Here is a 25,000-nt window from a genome sequence, read left to right as displayed (position 1 = left end):
CATACTCAACAATTATAAGATTGTGGAAAAATATATATATATAAATAAAAAATAATTTTAATTTTCTTTCATTTCCCAGCCTAGTTTATACATATAAGGTATTTTATACTCAAACAATTGCGAAGTATTTTATTGTCAACAATGAATGTTGGTTATTATTTTTCTTTCTTTTTTTACAATATCTTTTTGATAGAAGTAAAGAGAATATGTAAACCATTTTTGAAAACAAAAAATGGTTTTCAAAGCAATACAATGATAAAGAAATAACAATGAAAAACTATAGTAACAGAAAACAAATAAAAACAACAATGAAAAAAAAAAATAATGCCAAACAAAATACAGAGAAAATTGTCAACCTTGAAACAGCAACGTGAAGCACTGCCAAGACCAAATCCAGCATTTGCATGTTGCTACAAATATCAAACCAACAACAAACCAACAACAACAGTAGTAACAGCAGCAGCATTATCCTTTTCAAACAGAATTCGGCAGAACCTCCGAGTCCTCTTCAAATGACCTGCTTGATCTGCCGCTGTTTCAACTTCATTTTGAGATGGTGAATGCGCAGGTCTATCTCACTCAGGGAAATCTGGAATGGAAGTTCAGTCACGTGAATATAGGATTACTGTCACTAATATTGATATTGCTATCATTAGCATCATCATTACTATTACTTCCACTACTGTTAATATTAATATAATCACTAATATGATTACCATTTTTATTATAATGATCATTATTATTACTATTATTATTATTATCGTTATTATTATCGTTATTATTATCATTATTATTTTCATTATTATTTCACTATTACTAGTACCCCCCCAATCCCATGTCGGTTCTGCCATGGGGGGGCTTAGCCATCAACCATGGGCATGGTATTCAACTGTTTAGTTTTTTAGCCCTTACCCCTCAAGGGAACCCTCAGGGGTGGGCTATTTCTATCCCAACATACTCCAGGCTTTCCATGGCCCTATTAGGGGCACTGAGGCTTGCCCCTTTATCATCTAGTCCCACAGATGTATATTCTCCTGATTCCCTAACCCCAGGCTCTCCTTCAGCCACAACTCTGAACAATGCTAATGCTACCCCACCCTTAATGAGTACTATCACCTCAGTCCAGTCTAAATTGTCCACCCAGGTCATTACTCAACCTCCAGAAAATATTCCTCCTCTCCCACATCTCCTCCACCTCCACAGCTTTCATCTACTACCCTCTCCTCCCTTATTACTAATCTGCAGCCTTATTGTCCACTTCTCTGCAGTACCACTTCTCTCAACACATACTCCCTTTTCCACACTTCCTCACTTCTACAAACCTTTTGAATAATATGTTTGACCCTGCCAAATGGGATTGATTTTTTGTGAGCCCCTCTTACAGCCCCTTACTTTAGCATCACTCTCCTTTTCTAGTGATGCCTCCAAAAACAAGTAGGCAAAGTTTCCTTCAACAGCCACCCCAATAGTTCCAGCCATGTCACAGTTATATCCAAATCCCAAGCTAAAGCTTTATCAACTGACTTCACTGACAATCCCATACCTGCCCAGCCTCATCCCTCCCTCAACACTTTTATCAAAACTATCTCCATCTCCCCAACAAACTGCCCAGTCTGTAACAAGGAATGGTCTGATTGTGGAGACATACTCACCTGCCTCTTGGACTATGATCCAGTATCAGTACAATGCTACACCATCCCCCCATGAGGCTGCCATAAGTCCAACAATATTGCCAAAATTACTTTCCGTAGACCTGACCTACCCCCTAATGTTTATTTTTGTGGAGTGTACCTCCCTATTCGACCATATCAACCTCCCCCATCGACCCCTACTGAACAGTGCCACTCCACAGCCTGATGCCCTCTATGTACCCAACCTGGTCATGATTGAAAAAACTGTTCTGCACGGTCACACACGTATGCTAATTGTGGTGGCTCCCATAATGTATTTTATAGGGGTTGCTCTACCTACAAATTTGAGTCTGAAGTGGCAATGCTCAGATTCAATCTTGGCTTCACTTTATGTGAAGCCAGACAAGAATCATGCCAATGCGGTTTTTCCCTTTCTCCCTACACCTGTACTGTCCTTCACTCTGCCCCTCCACCTCCCACCCAAGATGTTTCTACATCTCCCCAGTATCTCTTCATCCAACTTCTACCCCCTCACTCTCCCAGTCAAATTCTTTTGCCATCCCAATCTCCAACCACTCTTTCAGAAACTCCAATCTCTACTTCCCTGATACATACCCCTCTTCCTCCTCACCCAATGCATCACACAAGACAAGCCAAACGTTCCACCTCATCTTCTACCACATCCTCTCCTACTTCAACCTCTCCTTCTGCCCCTAAAATGTCTGCTTCCTCTTCTCTCTCTCATAAGAAAACCCTTGTTTCTTAGAAGCTCTTGAAGACACATGACCTAAGATAACATGCCTTCGCCACATCCATCCTCCTATCTCTCAGCTCTCATTGCTTCTACTGCCACCATCCATCATTCTCCTACTCATGTTCCCTCTACACCTCTTCCTCCCATTCCCTTCCAACTCACCCCATTCCCCTGTGCTTCAGTTACATCATATCCCCTTCCTTCCCGATCATCCCTTCCTATTCCCCCTGGATAAACAAGTGACCCTTTGCCACCACAACCATCTTCCCTGAATTCTCTCTCTCGACATTTTTCCTGAAACTTTAATCTAGTTGTTAGTTTGTTACTTAGTAGGATAACTCAAAAAGTTATGAGCAGATTTAACCTAAGTTAAATGCCATTAAATTTTGTAGGTGATCCAGATCATGATCTGTATCCACAATTTTTTTTTTTTTTTCATCAGTTACCCCTATTGCATTGGCAATAGAGGGTAACTAATATTAATAATAATAATAATAATAATAATAATTATTATTATTATTATTATTATTATTATTATTATTATTATTATTATTATTATCATTATTATGAGTACTGACACCATTATCATTACTATTACTTACATCATCTTCAACTGCTTTTATTTCCTTTTTATATGACTGCTTCTCGGGGATTTTTATTTTCTGAAATAAAAGTGAGAAACGGTTGAATATCAAAGTTTGTACTATATTTTAAAAAATGATCCTGCACATATTTAGGCTTAGAATATTGAAAGAGAGAGAAAGAGACAGACAGACAGACAGACAGACAGACAGACGATAGAGAGACAGAGAGACAGGGATAGAGTGAGTGAGTGAGTGAGTGAGTGAGTTTGAGTGAGTGAGTGAATGTTAATAAAAGTTGTGACCAAATTTCTAGGGCACTAATGCTGCAAGCATATAAAGGTCATAAACACAAGGCTGACTTGATACCATGAACCATATATTTGAAGACCTTGTCTCCAACATAAAAAAAAATTAGCAAGCAAAGATCATGAGACAAAACTGACCTTATCTCCGAAGTATTCTGGAGAAATTCCCTCGAGGTGGAGAAGGCGATCCTCCACAGCCTTGAGTCGGGTATAGATGTCTTGTGGCACAGGACCCCCCGGGACAATCTTGAGGTGTGACTCGACATTGTGTAGTCGTTCCTCGATGCCTGAGTGGAAGACAGAGAAGATAAAAATGAAAAGGAGAGGGAGTTTTTTTTTCCAGTAATGTTTTTCATGGGAGGTTTCCCCTTTTTGTTAAGATCAAGCAAAACTAGTAAACATCTCCCTGATGATTAGTGCTTCTGAATTCAGCTATGTGTAAAATCAATGCACTTGTACTAAATGCCAACTGGTTAAAAAAACAAAGCAAGAGTAAACTTAAAGAATTTGGGGATTAAAATGTAATAGAGAAGATGTATGGTAATTTCATCATATGATGAAAACCAAAGTCTGTAACATTATAAATATATATTCCTTTTAAATCATTGTTACGATATTGATTTATGTTTATTTGCATTGATTAAAGTGAAAGGGCACGCTCATACTAAAAAAAATTCACCTCTTTAGTATATACTTCTTGAGGTTCAACTTTACACTGATTGCACTTTCAGCTCACAATTTTTCATACCTTCTGGCAACACTCCTTGCTGATTTCTAAAATCTGTTTTGCACTGAACCGACTCAGAACTATTTTCTTGCTTGATGTTACGGCTTGATTCCTGCAAGTTGTCAGTGCTGCTTCCATGTGAACTTATCACTCCTGTAACATTCACATTCTAATCAAATTATTGCAGAGAAAATCTTTGTGTAATATCACCTTAAAAGATAATCACTGATCATGCAACAAATTACCTGTATACATTATATGTGAATAAAAGTTGTTCCAATGAGTAAATACAAATCAAACCTTTCTCTTCCTCCTTCACTGACACCACACCAATGGGTTTTGAGCCTGGATCGATGCCCCTTGTCTGAGGACCCCATTCATTCACTACTTTGGTCACTGCGGGTAAAAAGTAAAGTGAATGTAACATGCATTTGCAGTATATTCTCATCAACTGTAACGTGTGAAAATTCTGGTAATATAAAGATATGTTTACAAATTTTCAAAAGCAAATAGTTTTTTTATAAGTCATCAAAAGCTGAAAACAATAAAACATAAAAACAGCAAGTATATTCTGTATCCTTACACTTTAAATGACTATTAGAATCCTTTGACCTATGAACAACAGCAGAAGTTCGCGCACAAGAACTCATGGTTGAGGCACCTCCTGACAACGTGCAAAATTCTTGTACATTTAGGACATCTAGTTCCTGTCGTTTGCGCTGTTGAAAGGCTGCTATTCTTCGATCCAGCTGAGAAAAAATTATACCAGAAACAAATGTGTATGAGCTCTTCAGGCAACAGCATATTCAACTGTATTTAGAAAACCATCTCCTATACATGTATGAACATATCATGAGTAGTTTCATAATATCATTTCCCTGGCATATGCTTTCTGAAAATCTGTTAAAAAAAAGTGGATTCATATTTTGTCAAGGAGAAGGCATACTTTTTTCTTCCAGTTTAAATCTACCCAGAATGGAGACAAAAATCACAGGACGCAACCAAAGGAACGGGACACATTATTTCACTCACTTCTTTTTTGGGGACGACAATTTGTACAAAAGCTGGATTGATTTTCCTCTCAGTTTCATGGTTATCAGGTTCACACTTTACTTTGCTTGTGTTGCAACTTGAGTCTTTGTCCTGACTGCAATATTCCAATGACTTTGTTTCATCTAAATGTTCTGTTTTGATTTTCTTTATAGGTTGTGAACAAGTGTTGTCATTGTCATCTAATGCTCCTGAAAAAAAGAGAAGTAAAATCTGTGACACATGAATAATATGATACCAGAACTGAAATGAAATCAGAAAAACACAATATAGAATATGTGAAAGGTGCACAATTAAATCTGTGAGACATAATATAGTGATTAATTTATCATTCGACGTTTTATACCACACTAACTGCTGTGGCTATTCTTACTACCACAATACACCAAGTGATTTTGTTCCCAATAAAATAATGAAATCTGTAAGACATCATACAAAAACCCTATAGGAAAATAAAGAGATTAGTATGACAAACAAAAAATTAATCTACTATTTATCAAAAAATAGGAAAAGGACAAAACTCAAGTAAACATGTATTTTATATTCAATATAAAAATGTAAAACTATGTAAACATAGATTTAACAATCTGAACTTTTGATTAATATAATTGTGGCCTATAAAATGATAGAGCAGTGATTACACATTCAAATATAAGCAATATATTTATGTAGCTTTGGTTTTGTTTTTGTATCACTTTCATTTTTGTGAAAAAAGTAAGTCATCCATTAGATCAATATTACATTGTAAAGACAGTTGCTAAGTAAAAGTGCCATGGCCATCCCCCTACATTTGTTTTCCTATATGATACTGTTAAAATGTTCATCCTCTTTTGTTCAACTCTTATTTCAAATATTGGTTAGTCTATCATTCACTTTAGGTTAACTAGTATACATTTTATTTTTTTTTTTTTTTTTTTGTGCTGGGGTGGTATGACATACATGCCATCTACACCATAATTTTGATTTATAAATTGTCTTTACATAAAAATAACTCCACTGGTACTTAGTCACCAAGGAGTCAGTTACCATTCCTACCTATGTCAATTGCTAAATCTTTTTCTGGATTTTCATTTGTTTTAATATTCAATTTCTGTTAGTACTTTAATGATGCTAAAACTCATTTTAATGTCAATGATAACAACATTAATATTAATGCCTCCAAAAATCTCCAAAAATTTTAAGAATGGAGAAATCAGGTGAGGTCACATTGAACTATTAACCAACAGCATTCACAAAATATTACAGTAGACAGTACATTTACCCATGTACAAAGGGTTAATAATCAGAGTATTTTGCCGTCACTTTCTTTTGGTCTGTTATGATTCTCCCTTTCCATTTTTTTTTCTTTTTTTTTGTTACTCCTCTTGCCTTGTAGGTTTTTCTCAACTTTAAGATCATTTATATATTAAAATTCCATCTGAATATTATATGATCTGTGTGTGTGCATGTGTGTGCATGTGTGTGCGTGTGCGTGTGTGTGCGCGCATATATAATCATGTGTATATGTGCACTCATGTATGTGTATGTGTGTTGCATGTGTGTGAACATGTATGTGTGTGTGTGTGTGTGTGCTTGTGTGCGTGCATCTGCACGCAGATATAATGGAAAATAAGAAAATAAGAAAAATAAGAAAATAAAGCACAAAACTATCAAATACTTCCTTTATTATTTAGCATATCTATAAGGCACTTTTATATCAATCATTCATATATATATATATATATAATCTATATAATTTTCTGACATCGAGAAGCCCAAGACAATTTTGTCAACACGCTAAACAATCAACAAAGGTGGAGTAACAATTAGCAAAGTAAAGATTCTTCATCCAAGAGAATCTTTCCTTCGACAAGTCTTGAACTCTCAAAAAAATCTTATCTTTTGAAAGAAATAAAGCTTCAGATTTACATATGCTTTTGTTAAATATACTGCACTTGTGACCCTTACTTAGATGCCATGTTTGAAATATATCAATATATAAATGAAAACGTGCCATTCAGTGTGCTCTGAAATGGCCTTTATGTGCACTGTCTTCATTTAGCAACATTCCTGACATAAACTTTGGTAAAGAAGTGATTTGGGGAGTAATTTGCAAGAACTTATCCATATTCTGCAAACTACCACATCCAAACTAACCATTCTGTTCCTATTTATATCCAGGATCTCCTGAGAAACAAGTTATAACAAACAAGAGGTAGCAACCAGAATATCATCATTACCAAAAGTTCAATGTAGAAAAGTCTGTAAATAATACTGTAAACAGTATGGAAATAAGACCATGTGAGACAGCTAGTCTGAATCTAAACCATCACCACTTTATATATATCTATATCAACTAACAACTTCACTCTATCATTAATTCCTAAAGCTCTGTTCACCACAGTTATTATGCACAAGCTGTCAAAACATGTAGATTGTTTTTCCCCCATGTCTTCTACACTGCAGATGAGGCATATGCACTGTATATAGTATAAGTAACTGCTCGTCTTACAAATTTCCTGCAACCACAGTCACCATCCCATGCTCCCTCCCTCACTCCCCTTACAGTTCCTCCCCTCTCTGAATCAGTCATGAAGCCATGGGTCTTGTCTCTTTTTTATTATCTATGGAATACTTTACAAATGAAATAGTAAATATGGTATTGTGTGTCTTTTTTATCGTGCTATTTATGACGCATGACAGACGGCGTATAAACATTTTTATAGTCCATGAAACATGCATGAAATATCAAAAACAAAATGTGCCATCATGGAATGTTTAAAATCGGGGTGTAAATTGCAGATGGGAAGACAGACTAAATAGATAGTGGGTTAGACATGTTATGAGCTATATTGTCTTAATAATGCAAGGATCTGCAAACAATTCATAATCTCTGCAAATTAGGAACAAATATTCTGTATGGGTGTGATACTTTATGTTACAGAAACTCAGCCTGAGAACCTTTCACAGCACATCACTCTCCACTTTCTGAGAGTCTAGAGAAGTTATTTTCAGCTTGTGTATTTTTTTTTTTCTTTTTAATCTAAGCTCTATGCATGCTCTGGTTATGTATAAAATTTAAAATATTGAACTTTATAAACAAAATTTTCTACGATAAACAAAGAAATGGTTAGTATGGATGAAAAAATAAAAATAGAAGTGGAAAAAAGTCTTTTTAAAGCTCCCAATTCTCACAGAGTAAATAAAAGGAATCCAAAAAATGTCAATAATCAGTAAACAGAAGTCTGAATACCAGTAACAAGAGTAGACACAAAAGAAAAATGTTATGAAAGCTTCCAACTTTGCAAACTAAAGGAACTTTTCATCAACATTCGAACTTCATGCCTCACATTCTACTTCCTCCAAGACAAGAAACATCAAAGACTACGTGCTTTTGCCAGAACACGTTTCCTCGCTGTCAACTTTTGTCTCTGCCTCTGGACCCTTGCCGTTGGCCCATTGGCATTCCTTGTTCTTCTTCCAGTCACCGCTTCCATTGTTGTAGATCTCCTTCTTCCAGATCGGCACATTTGCCTTGAGCTCATCAATGAGGAATGAGACAGCCTCAAGAGACTCACGGCGATGTACGGAGCTGACGGCAATTATTACACTCGACTCTGTCACAGGAACAACATCAAGTCTGGGAAGGAGGGACAAAGTTTTCATAAGAATCTTGTATTCTTTCTCTCTTCATCTATCTAATGACACATCTTGCAAATACTTCAGCAAATGCCATTTATATAAGATGATGTATATAATAATAGTAAATAGTAAGTGTTCCTTCCCTAATATCAATATACACCCATAAACACACCATCTTAACTGAAAGACTAAACTACTCATCAAAATATTTTGTACCAATACAATGCAATACCTGTGGTAGATGGCTATATGTTGTAAAGCCCATTTTTCTCTTGCACTTTTGCATAATTTCAGCATCTCCTTTTCTGCCATCTCTTGATACGCCTCATATTCTAACCTCACTACAGTTTGACCCTGAAAAGGGAGACCGGATTAATGTAGAGTGAAGCTTTGATGTAAGATGCTTAATGAGGCCATATGAATGTGTTCTATCCAAAATATACATGTTTTCATCCAACATATAAACATTGTCAGTGCAACTGCTACAGAGCTGACTTCAATACACATCATCATGCAATGAGAATTATAGAGCACAATTAGGTTTCCAATACACAGTAAATAATAAAAAACACAGGTTCATAATGCCAGAAAAAAGGCCAAGAAATATCCATTTGTACTTCTAATGTTACTTTTTTTCAACAAGCATAAGACATATCTAATGCATTGCATAGATACATAAGTTTAACGGGATACCTATTATCATATCTTTGTTTCTTTGAAGAAATTTAGGTTCTGATTATGCCATGCCCACACTATGATAACTGATATCACAGTGTGGGCACTTTCTGAAACAATATATGTGTAATATTTGATTCAGGCATAATCTTCATGCCCACTTAGGATAAATGTATGTTCATCATAAAATAAACCATACATTAGATACATCTCATTCAGGGAGTTTCCTAATCCCCAAAAATGCAGACATATCCTAACCTGGAAGTTGTCTCGAGTAGTACCAACAAAAAGGCTGACAGCCCCGCATCCTGGATCGGTGACAAGGCGAGTTACCTCATCAACAGACAGCACTTCCTGGGTCAGTTTTATGTGATCCATAGTAAGGTATCTAGCCTGTAGAAGGAAGGAGTATAGGTCATTGTAAAAAGTCTGCATAAAATCAAATATGTGTATTATCACAAATTATATCTCAAGCAAGATTCTGAAACAAATTTTGAATCATTTTTCAATATTCATATGCAGTACAAAAATGGCTATCATAAATAACCATGTGCACAATACCTAACTTCTAAATAACTAACCAAGTAATGCAATAGGAAGGCCTATAATTAGGCTTATCTCTCAGAGAAACTAATCTCATTAAACGTTTTTCTCCCATGGACAATTTATAGCTATTATCACCATCATTTCCTTGAATTGAACATACCTGTGTTCATTACTGCCAGCTTTCTGTGGCAGTCCAGTTGCAGAGGGAGAGTTCATGACCTGTATATAACCCTGCTTGACTTCCCTGTTCCTATAGTAATCTTACACACAGACACTTTTAGAAATTTTGAGCTCAGGGTCCTAATCTTCTCCATAGACATTTCAAATGTGAACCCATATCTACATATGCATGACAGTATAAACATACAGATGAAAATACTGAAAAACAAAGAGGCAGGATTCAGAGACAAATACGTCCACTTTCTAAGCCCAGAGATACCTTACTAGCATATTGTGAACCACACATACAAAAAAACTATCTATGAAGTAAATGGGAAAATGACACAGTTGTAATGCACATGCCTTCACTGCAAGCATTTTTTTCAGCAGCAACCTTATTTGTAAGCAAATTTAACCAAAGAAGAAAAGAATTATAATCCTTGGGTGGGGGCTTTTTACCTCCGCTGATCGGGGGGATGATTGCGACTTCGTCTCCTGTTGAAAGAACAAGGTCCTGACCGGGTGCACAGTACTCCTGGTTGAGTGATACAATAACACTCCCTCTGATCTTCTCTAGCTCCCCAAAGGACCGGACAACCTGTGACAAGAGTTGCTCTGGGGTTGTCGTTGCTGTCAAGGTCAGAGTGGCACGCTCTATGCCAGCGAGTTCACGTGCTCCAGCAAAGAACAGTACTGTGACTGATACCTCCCTCTCAGTCATCCCACCTGATCAAACAGAAAAAACAAGAAGGGGTCAAACCACCATCCTATGCTCCAACACAATCAATATGGAGTCTGTCTTATCTAAATCACCAATATAGACAAACTGCAAATTATAGTTTAGGGGGAAAAAGACATTTAGATACAGGAATAGACACACAGAAGGAAACAGGGGTATCAAGCATGTTTCTCTTTATTCTTAATTTATATATCTATAACTTTTTTTCAAGAAGGGCATACGGCATGTGACTTTTATGAGGTATCATCTGTCACATGTAACTTTTGAAGAGTATATTTGACTCAAACATAAAATGATCCTTAATATACATCATAGATATTAAAGTAGATAATGAAATAAAATAAAACAAAAGTATAAAAAGTCCTAATGTAAAAAAATTGGTGGGACATGTTTTTTTCCCATCTGCAGTAGGCATTTGGCCACTGAAGGGACAGACTGGGATAAAGACTTAAAACAACAAAAGAAAGAAAAAGAAAAGAAAAGAAAGAAGAAAAGAAAGAAAAGAAAGAAGAAAAGAAAGAAAAGAAAGAAGAAAAGAAAGAAGAAAAGAAAGAAAAAAAGAAAAAAAGAAAGAAGAAAAGAAAAAAAAGAAGAAAAGAAGAAAAGAAGAAAAGAAAGAAGAAAAGAAAAAGAAAGAAAGAAAGAAACAAACAAACATACAAAGGAGAAAGAAAGAAAGAAAGAAAGAAAGGAGAAAGAAAGAAAGAAAGAAAGAAAGGAGAAAGAAAGAAAAGTATGAATTTAGAAATTTCTAATCCGCAGAATCAAGAAATTAATTTATTAACAGACCACATCACTTTCTTTGTGCATTATTAACCCAAACATGAGCATGGGATAAAACTGTGATGCAAATGTATTATACATGCTATATTTTTGACTGACAAATTATAATAAATAATAACTATAATATGTTCTGCATAACTAACAGAAGAAAAAAAATGAAGTAGAATATCACAACAGGAATGCCTACTTTTCTCTCACCGTCTGACAACCTTTGCTCTAATAACAAGGAATGTCAAAAAGTATTCCTTAGAACTTGTAGATCAAAAAACTTCAATATTTGGATTTTTTTGGGGAGAAGGTACAAACCTTTACCCATACTACTGTAATTTCTAATGTCTAAAATATGAGATAAATATTTATATGAAATGACCAAGACCACATAACCGTAAAATACACAAAGGCATAATCAGTGAGAAGATCTATCAGTTAAAATATGGTGAAAGCACTTATTCAACATTCTAGATCTATTGTTCCAAAGAGATTTCAAATCAAAGTTTTAAAGAACCCATGTTCAATAATGCTTTACCATATGCTAATTTAGAGTCTTTTAAAGATGATTTCTACATGGCTAATAAGATGCCAGCTAGCCTTACCGAAAATTATCTGATATCTGAGATAATGAGGATGAGGTTAGATTGTTATCTGACAGCAGATAGTTATACTGGTTCTATGCAGTTATACATACATAAATAAATATACAGAATATTTCATTGAGATATTATACATACAAACATTATTTCTTTCTTTCCAACAGTAACATACACATGGGCAGAAAATATGGGTCTCAGTACCTAGACTGGTTGTTATCAGTTATCAGGAATCAGGAAAGCCTCACAGTATCACTTGTGTACATAAACTGCCAGTGACCAATTTAAATAAATGGTAAATACATCAATTTCTAGCCTTCCCTATTAATCATCATCAATCATTTGTATAATTTTGATAACTGGATTTATAGCAAATTTATCCATCCACTAGGGGCTAATTAGCATTAGCAACAAGGAATGCATCTTGCAGAGTAGAGATCCAAAGAACAGAATTTCATACATACACTGAATCAAAATTCTAGAGCCCTTCCTTCCTCCTCTCTTTCTCAATACTCTAGTGCTAATTGCATCTGTTTCAACCAGAAAAAGGAAATGTTGGTTGGTGTAGGCTACACCAAAGATCTCACTGTAGTTTCAGACAATTCAGTATGGGTGGAAATGAAATATATCTTGGGCATTTCCTAATGTATAAGCATATCTTCCTTGATGAATTATAGAAAACTGGGGGCTCTAATTGCTTCTAGAAGGGAGACATAACATGGGAATTGCTGTTCTAAAGGAACTATCAAGAAAATTTTTTACTTTTATGGCTTCAAAATGGCACAGAACTAAGAGGTCCTTCATAGGTTGAAAGTATTAATATCTACTCCAAATCTGAAACTCTGTTATTAAGTACCACTATATAATTATTTGTTAGCTTTGATGAGACAGCAAAAAATCTGACACTAGAATCCACTTAACTTATAAAAAAAAAGTATCACGGGTATAACTAACATGAAAAAATAACAAAAGCAAGTAAATGCAACAACCTTAGCTACCGATACTCCTATAACCTTGTATTTTGTAAAAGTAAACCGAAAAAGAAATAAATTATGCATTACACGCCCACCTCTGCTTACACACATAAAATGCTCCTTAACATGTAACCTCACGCATAATTTATAGCGAAGCCTTAACTGTTTACCTCCGTCTTTCAATCTGAGAAAGTAAAAATGCAGAAAATAAAGGAAATCCACAAACTAAAGGGAAGAAAAGTTATTAAGGGAAGACCTCAAGGTTGAATGAACGTGCTTTTCATTCACACTTTGTTTACGTTTGTCGCTCTTGAAGGAGAAAGAAACAGGTGGGGTTCTGAGGAATTGCAATACACATTTTGGTGTTCATTAAACTTTATCGGCTTTTTGTTGACTCTGTTTGATGTGCTTCTCGATTTAGTAATCATAGGTTCATTTTGATGAACTTGAAATGGTTGATGAGTATATAAGATTACCCCTGTTATGGATGAAGAAATGTGATGTAATTTATCTACTTGTCTCATTCTCTTGTCATGATTTATAATTTCAGCGATAAAATCAATATCATGATTGAGAGTAACGTTTTGAAATACTTCGTGATGGAAACACAAGAAAAATACGATAATAATAGCGGTAATAAATGATGACAGTTCTGCAGACTATACATTATCCCGTCAAAAGTTATATTAATCATTTTCCGTTCTTATTAAGCATATGCACACATATAGGAAAGCATATCTGAATAAACTTCAACAACTGAAACCACCCAAATATTTTCAAGAGATGTCGAAACCACAGCCGAAGAAAATCGAAAAGGAACCACCGTGTTAGTCGAGGTTGCCAAGTCGGCATTTCTTCCTTTTCTTTTCGCCGAGAGTCCGTGTGAGTCTCAATATACTGTGTTGCGCAAAGATTCTTTATATCGAGGAATATCCTTTTAGTCAAGCATCATCTGACGTTCTCTTCTGCATATCAGGTTGATATAAAGATGAACTATAGGATAGAGTGTGGAGAAACTACGAAGATGTTGGGTCTTGTTTGATAAAATGGAAAAAGTTCAGATATGAAAGGCGGCCATGGGAGTGAGAATGTAAACAATACCATGTTGTGATATCTGCCCCACGTTTATTAAAGCTCTCAGAACCGTTCCAATGTTGAGTATCCTCGTTAAATTAGAACGAGTGATTATTTATAGTATATTTAGTGTTCACCACAAACGGAAATGTACTTTAAACTCGAACGAATCTTCATGTGGCGTGAAACAAGAGGCTAGAGTGAATCGCAAATACTAATTTAAAAACAATTCGATACCGCTCCGTACGTGATTAATATTTACGAACTTGCATTCAGTGGGTGGATATCACACAACTATGATATTGTGAAGACATTTAACGTGGTTTGGACTGAGTCTTCATTTCAAGAGAGTTTAGGGTGTTAACGAGCCACCAAAACAAAATTATATTACTTGATTGCGTCTGTCGCACGTGTTACTTTTAACTGTCCTTTGGTAAGATCACACATTTGCCACAGTAAATAGCATTTCACAAGTTTATACAATTTCGTTTACAAGTAGGTGTTGGATATTATTCACTAGAAGCAGATTCAGCATTTTGCAGAGTGGAAATTATCAGCAGGTTGTTCACTACAAGTCTAGCGTGTGTGTGAGACCATAAATACATGGCAATGGGTGAAGTGCTTGTGGTTGCATTGGAGCTCTGTATGTGTTCATCAAGCTGTACGTTTTTCGTCATGGCTCCAAATTAAAGGAGGGCTATAAAGTGTACAGTGGGAAGAGGAATAGGTTTTAAAGAACAGTTTCTGTAGACATTAGCTGTGTGCCCTGAGCCTAAGATTTATAGTATCTGTTGGCAGAATTAAGTACTACAACTGAGATTTTTTGATTGGCTGAGGTTACGTGCATGACTGCGGTATCTGATTTCTCGTCGGTAGGGGTACTGTACATGTGTATGTGCATATAAATGTCTTTTCTGGGTAATAAGTATGAACCTGTTCAAACCTAACTAAATCTAACCTAGTTGAATAGCATCTTCTCGTGTAAAGAGAATGTCACATTGCTTTTTCACCACATTGTCTCCAGGAGAGGGAGCTTTTCTGCCATAGTCGTCACCTTCTTATTTTTGACAAGAATTTTGATACCTGTATGTAGCCATAAATGTTCTTTATATTAAATAAAATGGATGGCTTACTGTTTGGAGACCAGCAGATTAGTGGCACAGTGTACAACTATTGCTTTAGCTTCTATGCTGCGTATTCCTTCACTAATGTTCTGGTAAAAGGTCTTGGCTAGAGGTGATAATGAATTGCTGTGAGTTTGGGCCATTTCATACCATGTGAGAATGTCTTTGAGCATTTAGTGGCCTTACCTGGAGCATTGTGTATTGAGGTCATGCCAGTAACATTCAAGCTTGACTATTTAACATTTGCCATTAAATGTATTGTGGCTGTAAAATTGTAAAGGGTTGTTTTTTATTATATGCAAAGTTTGATGTATTGATTGGTCTAGCAGAAATACCTTGTGCAATATGTAATTTGACCATGCAGCAGAAATGGGAGCTCGTGTAGTGTTCACACATTGTGCAATAACTTGTCACAAACATTGTTAAGAAATTAGAATCCGTCAGACCACTAGGAGAAAGCCATGAATTTAGTTGCCTGCACTACACTTTAGTGTATTTTTGTTTTGATATTGTAACACCTTTACTAATTTAATAACCTTCCAGCACAATGGTGAAGATCTTCAAGCCCGGCCGCGTGGTTATCATGCTTGGTGGCCGTCACACCGGCAAGAAGGGCATCGTGGTTAAGACCAACGAGGAGGGCACCCGTGACCGTCCCTTCGAGCATGCCCTGGTTGTAGGCATTGACCGCTACCCTCGCAGAGTCAAGAAGTCAATGAGCAAGAGCAAGATTGCCCGCAGGTCTACTCTCAAGCCTTTCATCAGGGTAAGGAAAATGATTAAAGTTGCCTGAGTAATCTGTTAGGACATCAGCCGGCATATTGAAGTGAGAAATGAGAAGGAAATTGAATATGAAAGTGACTATTCTTAGTATTAAAGGATGTTCTTTAGAAATATGCAATAATGATGATTTTTTTAAAAATCACATTAAAAGGTGTTCAACTACAATTTTACCAAGTTTCAGCCCAAAATTCATTGAGATAACATAAGGATATCCACCCTCCCTCCTCCCTTCTGATAATGTGTAGATATATCACCTTTAAAAAAAAGAATTACTTGGAATATGTATAACTCTGTATGGTAAGAGGACCTCCTTAGTCAGAGTACATAACTTGAATTAAGGAACAGATGAACGTCAGTGCACATGTTACCGTAGAGATTACCATGTTGCCCCAAACCCTCTAGCAATTATAACCTTTCACTAGCTGGTGAGATCTGTTAAACCAGGGGTGTCAAACATGTGGCCTGCTTCTAATGTTCGGCCTACAGCACATTTATTTGTCTTACAGTCGGTTGTTTTACATAATTAAACCAAGCCTTTGTCTTTAGACGTCACAAACTTTTTTAACAGGTGAAATAACCCAGGGGTGTCAGTCATGTCTGCAGGCCATTTGTCTCTCCTGGGATGATCATAAGTGGCCTGCAGGGTAACAAGAATTATTAGCCTGTGAAAGTATAATCACTATGAAGGAAAAGTTCTACAATTTGTTACAATTAGTATCAGTATTTGAAATAAGACCAGTAAAACAAATGTATATGAGGACATAATCCTAGTTTTAATAGGGTAATCCTGGGAAGCTAGGTATGCACCTCTTTTGACCTTCAAGATGGTAGCTGAAAGGAAAATTGGCCTGCAAAGTGTTTTGAGTTGAACACCCCTACTTTACACATTGGATGTGGTGTAGAAAACTTGGCTGTTAGATGGGAAAGCTTTACTAAGAAAGAAATTAAAACCGAATGTACCAAGATAAATGCTCTTATTCAGAACCACTTGGGACACTATAGATGGTGAGCTGGACAGGAATCTTGCACCTGTCAGCCAGTCACCTCAAGAAGTCATGCACAGCAGCCAGTGGTGATTGGCTGACATGTGCAAGATACTGGTCTGGCTCTCCATCTAAGGTGAGCTAAGTGACTCTTGAATATGAGCAGTTGTCATTATTCAAGACCGGCAGGAATTGCGGTCTTTTTCAGAGGCTCAGGTTCTAAATAACTTGCAAATTTGGACAGTGGTGTTTACCATATTATTGGAAATTTTGTAAGAAGGGTTATTGGATGTGATTTTTTTCCTTCTTAACAATTGGGTGGCTTTTTATCTTTTATTTTGGAAGTCTGTTGTGGATGACCATGGAGGATTTTCTTAATTGTTGACTTAACCCTTGATTTGAAATTAAGTAATGATTTTCTGGTTAAAAAAATATTTAAAATCTAAGACCAGATCAAGATATTTTTCAAAATCTGATTCATTTAAATTACCCAAAAGCAGTAGATATCCACCATAATGGCCCTATTATGTGTGTTTTTTTCTTGGGGTTGGGTGAGGGAGTTAGAGCAGTTGGTGTATGTGTATTTTACTATACATGTTACAAACATTTTCCAGACACTACTTCAGCATAGATGAATGGCAAAATTACCATCTGTTGTTGACATAAATAGTCTACTAATATGAATCTGATAACTGAAGCTGTTGGAAAGGTAGAACTGATGTAGGTTCTCATAATAGGAGTTTTATTTATTTTTATTTTTTCAGATCGTCAACCTGAAGCACATGATGCCCACCCGTTACACCACCACAGATATTGTCTTTAACAAGGATAAGGTGAACAAGGAGGTACTCAAGGATCCTGGCCGAAGGCAGAAGCTGCGCCAGGTTGTCAAGGCTCAGCTTGAAGAAAGGTAAGCCTACATCCTAATTGGTTAAGGGCGTATATTAAACATTTAATGAAGTTTATTTAGTGAAGATAGTAATGTTACTGATACTTGTTTCATTATTTTATTGAATCTGGGTGCTTTGCTCATGCTCATGGATCAAGATCCATGCAGTAGGTTTACTCGAATGGTTATTTTCCTGGGAGTGTGACTTGTAGACGGGGTGCACATGAATACTTGTGAGATGTCAATACTCCATGCCTCCCCTTTGCAGTGTTGTTATCTCTGCATAAGCAGCCCCCCCCCCCCCCCCTCATTTTCCAATGTCTATATTTGTCATTTGATATGCTGTATCCAGATGGTATTACACTCTTCCTCATACAAACCACATCATCTCTTGGTTGCCTATAACTCGGTTCAATAACTAAGTACTTTTTAAATCAATTTTCTGCAATGCAACATTTGCTGCCAGTAAAGGCAGGTAGTAATAAGATCCAGAGCATGGAAATGTTCTACCTGGAGCCATTCATGGCTTATGGATGGTACATTCCATACTTGTTTACTGAAAGGAAAAAAGCAAGAGCCCCTTTCTAAATGCCCACTTAGTCTAATCACCCTTCAAGACCTTTGTTGCATTCGTGGTGCGTCATTCCCTTCAGTTGAAATTCTCATGACAAGTTTCATGTCCCATCAACCCTCAGCCAACTTTTTACATGGCATGTTTGTGTCACCTGCCCCTAGAGCTAATTTTTTTCATGTGATCATCATGACGCCCAGATTGTAGAGGTTGAAATGAACCTAATGATCGTTTAGATATAGAATGTTCCTATACATTTTAAATTTTCTCCTACCAGCATAGAAAGTTACAGTACGAGGCTTGGATTATACAGTAATGCTTTCTTGGTATTTTTACAAATCTAATTGTCCCCATTCCTCTTTTCAGGTACAAGACTGGCAGGAATCGCTGGCTTTTCCAGAAGCTGAGGTTCTAAATAAATTTGCGAATTTTGACAGTTGTGTTATTTACCATGTTATTGGCAATATTGTAAGAAGGGTTATTGGATGTGAATTGAAATGATCATTTCTCCTGCCATTTTCTTTATTTATGAAGTTGTGTATAATAGAAGTTGATAATGAATACAAAATATGCAAAATTCATAATGTGAAGGACAAGCTGAATATGTTCTGTTTAATGGTTAGGAATGTTGTTTGTCTTTCATCCTGACAATATATTTGTTGTAATACTACTGCAAAGCCTGGCAATTCACACTTCAATGAATAATTGTTAATAGGGCTTCCCCCCCCCCCCCCCCCCCCAATACAATATATCATTTCTGTTTTTGTAACCTTGCCATATCAGTACCCCCCAATCACTCGCCTGCTATTACTGTGAGAGGGCTTAGAAGATGCAGACTGAGGCCCTATGCCAGTGATCATTTCCCCCCCCCCCCCCCCCTCTCTCTCTCACTCTTATATTTGTTGTGGGCTTAGGAGAGATACCCAATGTAGGGGGTCACTTGAACTATGGACCTCATCCTCGCCTCAACTCGCCTTTCCTTTTACTTCTCATCTCCTGTCCACTTCCTAACTTGTCGAAAGGCACCTTGGTTATTCCTTTGGATAATTGCGTAGCCCTTACTCCTTATGGGGACCCATCTTATTCAGGCTCCCATTTGCCAATAATGAAGATACTTTACCCATAATAGGGCATTAATTAAGTTTTGAGTTAAGGGGAAAATATGTATATAGTGGAAGAAAAAGTAGAAAAAATAGTTTTAAAAACAGGAAAGAAAAAAAAAAAAATAAATTGATGACAACCTAGGTGCAAGGGCGTGGCCATCGCAGCCTGAACGAGAAGCCAAGCAAGGGTCATAACTGCAAAGTCACGTGACCTTTAGTGACTTGAAAGGTCGGAAGGAAAGCGGTTTCCAACATTTTTTAAATCCCTTTAATATCTTCTTGAATTTACATCGGCTTTCCAAATTCATCCTAATTCTAATCATGACTTACTTAAAACAATCACTGTAATGGTAGCCAGTATTTTTTTCATAGCAAGAAAATTTCCCACATTACTGTCATGTTGCAAACTCCTGATCCGTTGGGAAAACATGCAGCAAATACCTATTTATGATTACCTTTTCAAACAACACTTTGACGGCTAAACTCCTTTTCTTTCACTATTTGCACTCCCAAAATCTACTTTGTTGTCGTCGTGGGAAGGCTTAAGTGACGGGGACTGAGAACTATATTTAGAGAATTACCCCTACCTTGGGATTCGGCCCTTGCCTCAACTAATTTTGCTTGGTCCTTTCTTCTCTTCTTTCCTCTTTTGTATCTTCTTTATTTCCTTGTTCTATCCCATTCCTAAGGTGTGAGTCGTGCTGAAAGGGTGAAAGGCTGGCTTTGTGTCAGTCATGAACGGCCTCCAGGAGCCATTGGCACGGTATTCCCTTGGTTAATTACTTACCCCTTACCTCTTATGGAGACCCGAAGGGGTAGAACGTTTCTTTTCCCCAGTTTATTCAGGCTCACCATAGCCAATAATGAAGATTCTTTACCCTTAATAGGGCATTAAGGCTTGCCCTTCATCAAAATGGCCTATCTGAATTTCATTTTGATGGTTTTCCGACCGCTGCCCCTCCTTTGACCACGGCTCCGACCACTGAAGCTAATACGCTCTCTTCGACGCTTACGAACAACTCTAACCATTCTGAAACATCCACCCAGGTTATTACTCAACCCCTAGAAAACACCTATTCCTCATCCCCAACATTCTCTTCATCCCCTGCTGCACAATCCTCTTCAATGTCAACTTCCTCTTCCCTTATTACTACTCTTCATCCTTATTGTCTCCCCCCCCCCCCCCCGCAGAAGTACTCCACTCCACACCACCCCATCTACCTCTCGCCCTCGTCCTTCTACTACCTCTACCTCTGCAAACCTGAATACATCATTTGGCCCATCCAAGTGGGATCGATTCTATGTGATTCCCCTCACAGCCCCCTATTCTGAAAATACCCTTCTCTTTCAGTAGTGCCTCCAGAAACAAGTAGGCAAGGTTACCTTTCGCAGTCGTTCTGATCGTTCACGCCTTGTTACGGTTACATCTAAAGCCCAAGCTCGTGCACTATCTACCCTGACTGACCTTACTGGCAAACCCATTTCTGCCGAACTTCACCCAACTCTTAATACCTGTATTGGAGCTGTTATCTATTTCCCCAAATGCTTGTCACATGTATAACAAGGACTGGTCAGACTGAAAATGACCTACTTTCCTGCCATGGAAAATATGATGCAATGGCAGTACAGTGTTACACTTTTCCTCCTAGAGGCTAACGTAAATCCTACGCCAATATTGCCAAGATTAGCTTTCATAGACAAGACCTCCCTCATGAGGTTTATATTGGTGGATTGTCTTATCATGTCCGACAATATCAACCCCTTCCTTGTCAATGTAAAAAAAAGTTGGCGTTTTGGCCACCCAGCCAAACATAGTCGCTCCACAGCCCGCTGCCCTCTATGTGCCCAACTTGGTCATGACCGTTCAAATTGCCCAGTTCAGTTACGTACATCTGACAATTTTGGAGACTCCCATAATGTGTTTTATAGGAGCTGCCCTGCCTATAAGTTTTAATGTGAGGTAGCAGTCCTCAGACTTAAACTAGGCCTCACTATACGTGATGCCAGACAGGAAGCACGCCGACGAGGTCTTTCTCTCATAACTTACTCCAAAATGGTCCTACGCTGCTCCCCCACCATCTACACAAGATATTTATGCATCTCCCCAGGTATTTTTCCCTAAACCCAAACCCTACGTCCTATGTCTATTCACCCTACACCCTCTCAGCATACCCCATCCTCTCTATCACTTCCACTTGAATACTCTCATGAGTCCCCTTTATCACAACAGTGTCCTTCTCCAGACCCCTCCTCTCCAGACATTTTTCCTGATGCTTCACCACCTTCCCCAGTCTCCCTCTCTCAACCCCTGGAGTCTTCTCCTTATACTTCTTCAACAACCTGCCTCTCTTCTCTCTCTCCTCGATCCTACCCACCATTGCGGTGTCCGCTTAGCCCTAAGAGCTTTCCGATCCTCTCCAGTTGAGAGCCTATACGTTGAATCAGGACTACCATCCCTCTCGAGACGACGCGCTCTTCTGTCCCTAAGAAACTATGCTCGCTTCCACCAATTTTCACTCTCCAAACTAACTGTCCTTCAACCTCTTCTTCGCATCTTATCTTCCTCTCCACGACTACCTGTCCCTTTCCCTGTTCGTATGGACGCTCTTCTCTCCCATTCATCCTTTCCTCATCTCCGAATTCTTCCTCTTTCTACCCAAACTTTCCCTCCCTGGCTAGTACCAGTCTCTTGCAATTGCTCCTCTATTTTCCCTGATCTACCAAAGTCAAACATTCCACCACCTATCCTTCTCACACATTTCCTTGCTCATATATTTATATGACTCCTCTAGCACTCATATCTATACTGACGGGTCTAAATCCAACTCAGGTGCTGGTTTTGCCGTAGTCTTTCCCTCTCAGACATACAGCTTTCCTCTTCCACCTGAATCAAGCGTCCTTACAACAGAACTATATGCTATCCTCTTTGCTCTACAACGCATATCTTCCATCTCTTCCTTATCCTTCACCATCTTCACTGACTCACGTAACTCAATATCAATCATACAATCCATACACCCTACCAATCCTATAGCCCATAAAATACACGACCAGCTATTCTATCTGTCTACACGACAGAAAACAGTGAATTTTTGTTGGATACCCAGCCATGGGATTCCCGGCAACGAAAAAGCAGATAACAGCACGATCTGCTACCCTGCCCACAAGTCGCCAACCCCGTTTTTCACACATTCCAGCCACAGACTACTACCCTCACTTCAAAACTTTTCTTTACAACCGATGGCAATCCTTCTGGTCAGGTCTGTGCACCAATCTCCATACCATCAAAACAAACGTTGGGAAACTGCCCTTGCCCGCCTACGAATAAGCCACACCAGAATCACTCACTCATACCTTATGCCACATCCCTCTAACCTACCTCTATGCCCTACATTCAATGTCCTTTTCTCTGTCCCACATATTCTAATATCCTGTCCTCGCTTTACCGAAGCCCGTATCCTTACTTTTCCTCACATATCACATCTTCCCAGACCCCCCAACCTGTCAGACATCCTTACAAAATCCCCCACCTTTTTTATTGATAATTTATTCTCCTTCCTCAGACGCATAAATATCCTTCATTTGATCTAATCACCCATCGTCCTTAACCCTTCCCCTTCTCATCAATACCTATCCTACTCCCATCTACCATCTCCTATTCCTTTAAATACAATAAATGACCGTCGAAACTTAACATTTTAATTGTAATAAAGAATTTAAAAACCCTCCCAACACAATACAATACCATAGAGCTACATGACCTTTGATGTCTAGCACATTTATTTTCTTGTCATTATTACTTACTTACAAATCTATAATGCCTTCAGCGCTCGATCCTGTATGCATCGTGCATGAAATGGGAGAGGAGTGTTTTCTTCTGAAATATTTCTCTCTCTCTCAATCACTTTCTCGCTCGCTCTTACATTCTTTCCCTCTCTCTCTATCACTCTTTCTCGCTCGCACTTACATTCTCTCTCTTTCTCTCTCGCTCTCTCTTTCCACTTTCAATTCCATAAACATGACTGCACAACCCCCTTTGTCTCTCTCTCATTCACTCAATCTCTGCATATCAAGAGGTTATGCACGGAAACAGGTTCGAGGAACCAATATCTGGATTAACCTACCACAAAATATTAGAAACATCAATCTAATTACTTTATAAAAAGGAAATTGAAGGAGCATCTTTTGAACTGTCAATGACATCAAATAATTAAATGCGAATCCAAACCATGTAGCTCTATTTCTAATGATATGGCCAATTTATTCGTTCAGTTATTTTGTATTACTGTACAATGCCACTACTTATGAACAAAGTAAAACTATTGCAAATAATGTAATTAAGTGTTTTGATTTTGACTCTCTCTTTCTCTCTCTCTCTCTCTCTCTCTCTCTCTCTCTCTCTCTCTCTCTCTCTCTCTCTCTCTCTCTCTCTCTCTCTCTCTCTCTCTCTCTCTCAATGTATAATTATGCATGTGGGTGTGGGTTTGTGCGCGCGCGTGTGTGTGTGTGTGTGTATAATGTGTGTGTAATGTGTGTGTATAATGTGTGTAATGTGTGTGTGTGTGTGTGTGTGTGTGTGTGTGTGTGTGTGTGTGTGTGTGTGTGTGTGTGTGTGTGTGTGTGTGTGTGTGTGTGTGTGTGTGTGTACCTCTGTCTTTCTCTCAGGCGAGTGACAAATCTTGCTGGAAAGTCTTATTCACAGAGCCAGTAGCAATGTGCTGTCACTGATCAGCGTAAACGCGGGCGAAGGGAGAAACGCTGCTTGGGACGCTGTAACTGTTCTTCACTTGCTCCAAAGAAAAACACCATTGAAAAGCATGGCGTACCTATATAACTACGTGAAAATGGCTTCTAGGCAAACGTATCGAGAGGCAGCTCAGAGCACGGGAAGTGTCCGGAAAATGGTCGCACTTCGTAAATGTATAGTCATGTGCAGCTTGATTTTTGTTTGTTGCGCATTCATCTCCGTTACTGACACGGCCGGTATGTTTCGTTAAATGTAAAAACATGCGGAAGAGTACGATTTGATGCTCAATAGATATCAGCGATCCCTCATTTGCAATGAATTTCACATTCCTTCCTTCGATAAGCATATTAAAAAGCGTGTAAAAAAAAGTAAAAATCAGTACCAGTGTTCTTTTTCTGCCAACAGAAGAGAAGAGAAAATGTTCAGGAAAAATAAATGGGTCCATTCCTTTGGAACAACAAACATAAAAATAAATTCTTAAGCGGGAATGAACGTGAAACAGAGAGGGAGAAGAAGAATAGACAAGGAGTAAGGTAAGAAAGACGGGACATAGAGACAGACAAAGAACGACTGAATGGGGTGGAAACGTGA

General features: G+C 37.8%; 3 protein-coding genes across 7 annotated transcripts; 1 reads left to right on the top strand and 2 right to left on the bottom strand.

Annotated features, from left to right (window-relative positions):
* Positions 1-115: 115 nt before the first annotated feature.
* Positions 116-10,190, bottom strand: LOC113802125 (molybdopterin synthase catalytic subunit). The gene is made up of 11 exons (XM_027352594.2): positions 10,054-10,190; positions 9,606-9,740; positions 8,905-9,026; positions 8,423-8,670; positions 5,034-5,242; positions 4,585-4,750; positions 4,302-4,397; positions 4,023-4,154; positions 3,413-3,561; positions 2,988-3,047; positions 116-589 (listed from the first exon to the last, which is right to left on the bottom strand). The coding sequence occupies exons 2-11, from the start codon at positions 9,723-9,725 to the stop codon at positions 509-511; spliced, it is 1,383 nt and encodes a 460-aa protein (XP_027208395.2). The 5' UTR covers positions 9,726-9,740; positions 10,054-10,190; the 3' UTR covers positions 116-508.
* Positions 10,133-13,735, bottom strand: Mocs2A (Molybdenum cofactor synthesis 2A). Of its 4 annotated transcripts, none has more exons than XM_070136110.1 (3): positions 13,612-13,735; positions 10,512-10,778; positions 10,133-10,271 (listed from the first exon to the last, which is right to left on the bottom strand). In XM_070136110.1, exons 2-3 carry the CDS (start codon positions 10,771-10,773, stop codon positions 10,186-10,188), a joined length of 348 nt encoding a protein of 115 aa, XP_069992211.1. In that variant the 5' UTR covers positions 10,774-10,778; positions 13,612-13,735; the 3' UTR covers positions 10,133-10,185. The 4 variants fall into 4 exon arrangements, with proteins under 4 accessions (XP_069992211.1, XP_069992212.1, XP_069992209.1 ...); XM_070136111.1 differs by lacking the exon at positions 13,612-13,735 and adding an exon at positions 13,435-13,457; XM_070136108.1 differs by lacking the exon at positions 13,612-13,735 and adding an exon at positions 13,306-13,444.
* Positions 13,736-13,867: 132 nt separating this feature from the next.
* On the top strand, positions 13,868-18,993 carry RpL27 (ribosomal protein L27). 2 transcript variants are annotated; one of them, XM_027352596.2, is made up of 4 exons: positions 13,868-14,017; positions 15,877-16,099; positions 17,864-18,009; positions 18,926-18,993. In XM_027352596.2, exons 2-4 carry the CDS (start codon positions 15,881-15,883, stop codon positions 18,972-18,974), a joined length of 414 nt encoding a protein of 137 aa, XP_027208397.1. In that variant the 5' UTR covers positions 13,868-14,017; positions 15,877-15,880; the 3' UTR covers positions 18,975-18,993. The 2 variants fall into 2 exon arrangements, with proteins under 2 accessions (XP_027208397.1, XP_027208396.1); XM_027352595.2 differs by having other exon boundaries at positions 13,965-14,111.
* The last annotated feature ends 6,007 nt before the right edge of the window (positions 18,994-25,000 follow it).

This window comes from Penaeus vannamei, chromosome 21 (assembly GCF_042767895.1).
Source record: "Penaeus vannamei isolate JL-2024 chromosome 21, ASM4276789v1, whole genome shotgun sequence".
In the NCBI taxonomy this organism is placed as follows: domain Eukaryota; kingdom Metazoa; phylum Arthropoda; class Malacostraca; order Decapoda; family Penaeidae; genus Penaeus; species Penaeus vannamei.
Note: the sequence above shows the minus strand (reverse complement) of the source record. Positions and strands in the feature narration are given on the sequence as shown.

Excerpts from the sequence above, each read along its gene's own strand:
- RpL27 (XM_027352596.2), top strand. The coding sequence starts at position 15,881 with ATGGTGAAGATCTTCAAGCCCGGCCGCGTGGTTATCATGCTTGGTGGC. Across the intron at positions 16,100-17,863 it reads CTCTCAAGCCTTTCATCAGG|ATCGTCAACCTGAAGCACAT; the intron begins GTAAGGAAAATG and ends TTATTTTTTCAG. Across the intron at positions 18,010-18,925 it reads AAGGCTCAGCTTGAAGAAAG|GTACAAGACTGGCAGGAATC; the intron begins GTAAGCCTACAT and ends TCCTCTTTTCAG.
- Mocs2A (XM_070136110.1), bottom strand. The coding sequence starts at position 10,773 with ATGACTGAGAGGGAGGTATCAGTCACAGTACTGTTCTTTGCTGGAGCA. Across the intron at positions 10,272-10,511 it reads CATCCCCCCGATCAGCGGAG|TATTTTCATCTGTATGTTTA; the intron begins GTAAAAAGCCCC and ends TTTGTTTTTCAG.
- LOC113802125 (XM_027352594.2), bottom strand. The coding sequence starts at position 9,725 with ATGGATCACATAAAACTGACCCAGGAAGTGCTGTCTGTTGATGAGGTA. Across the intron at positions 5,243-8,422 it reads GGAAACGTGTTCTGGCAAAA|GAGCATTAGATGACAATGAC; the intron begins GCACGTAGTCTT and ends TCTTTTTTTCAG. Across the intron at positions 3,562-4,022 it reads GCAAGGAGTGTTGCCAGAAG|GCATCGAGGAACGACTACAC; the intron begins GTATGAAAAATT and ends TCTTCCACTCAG.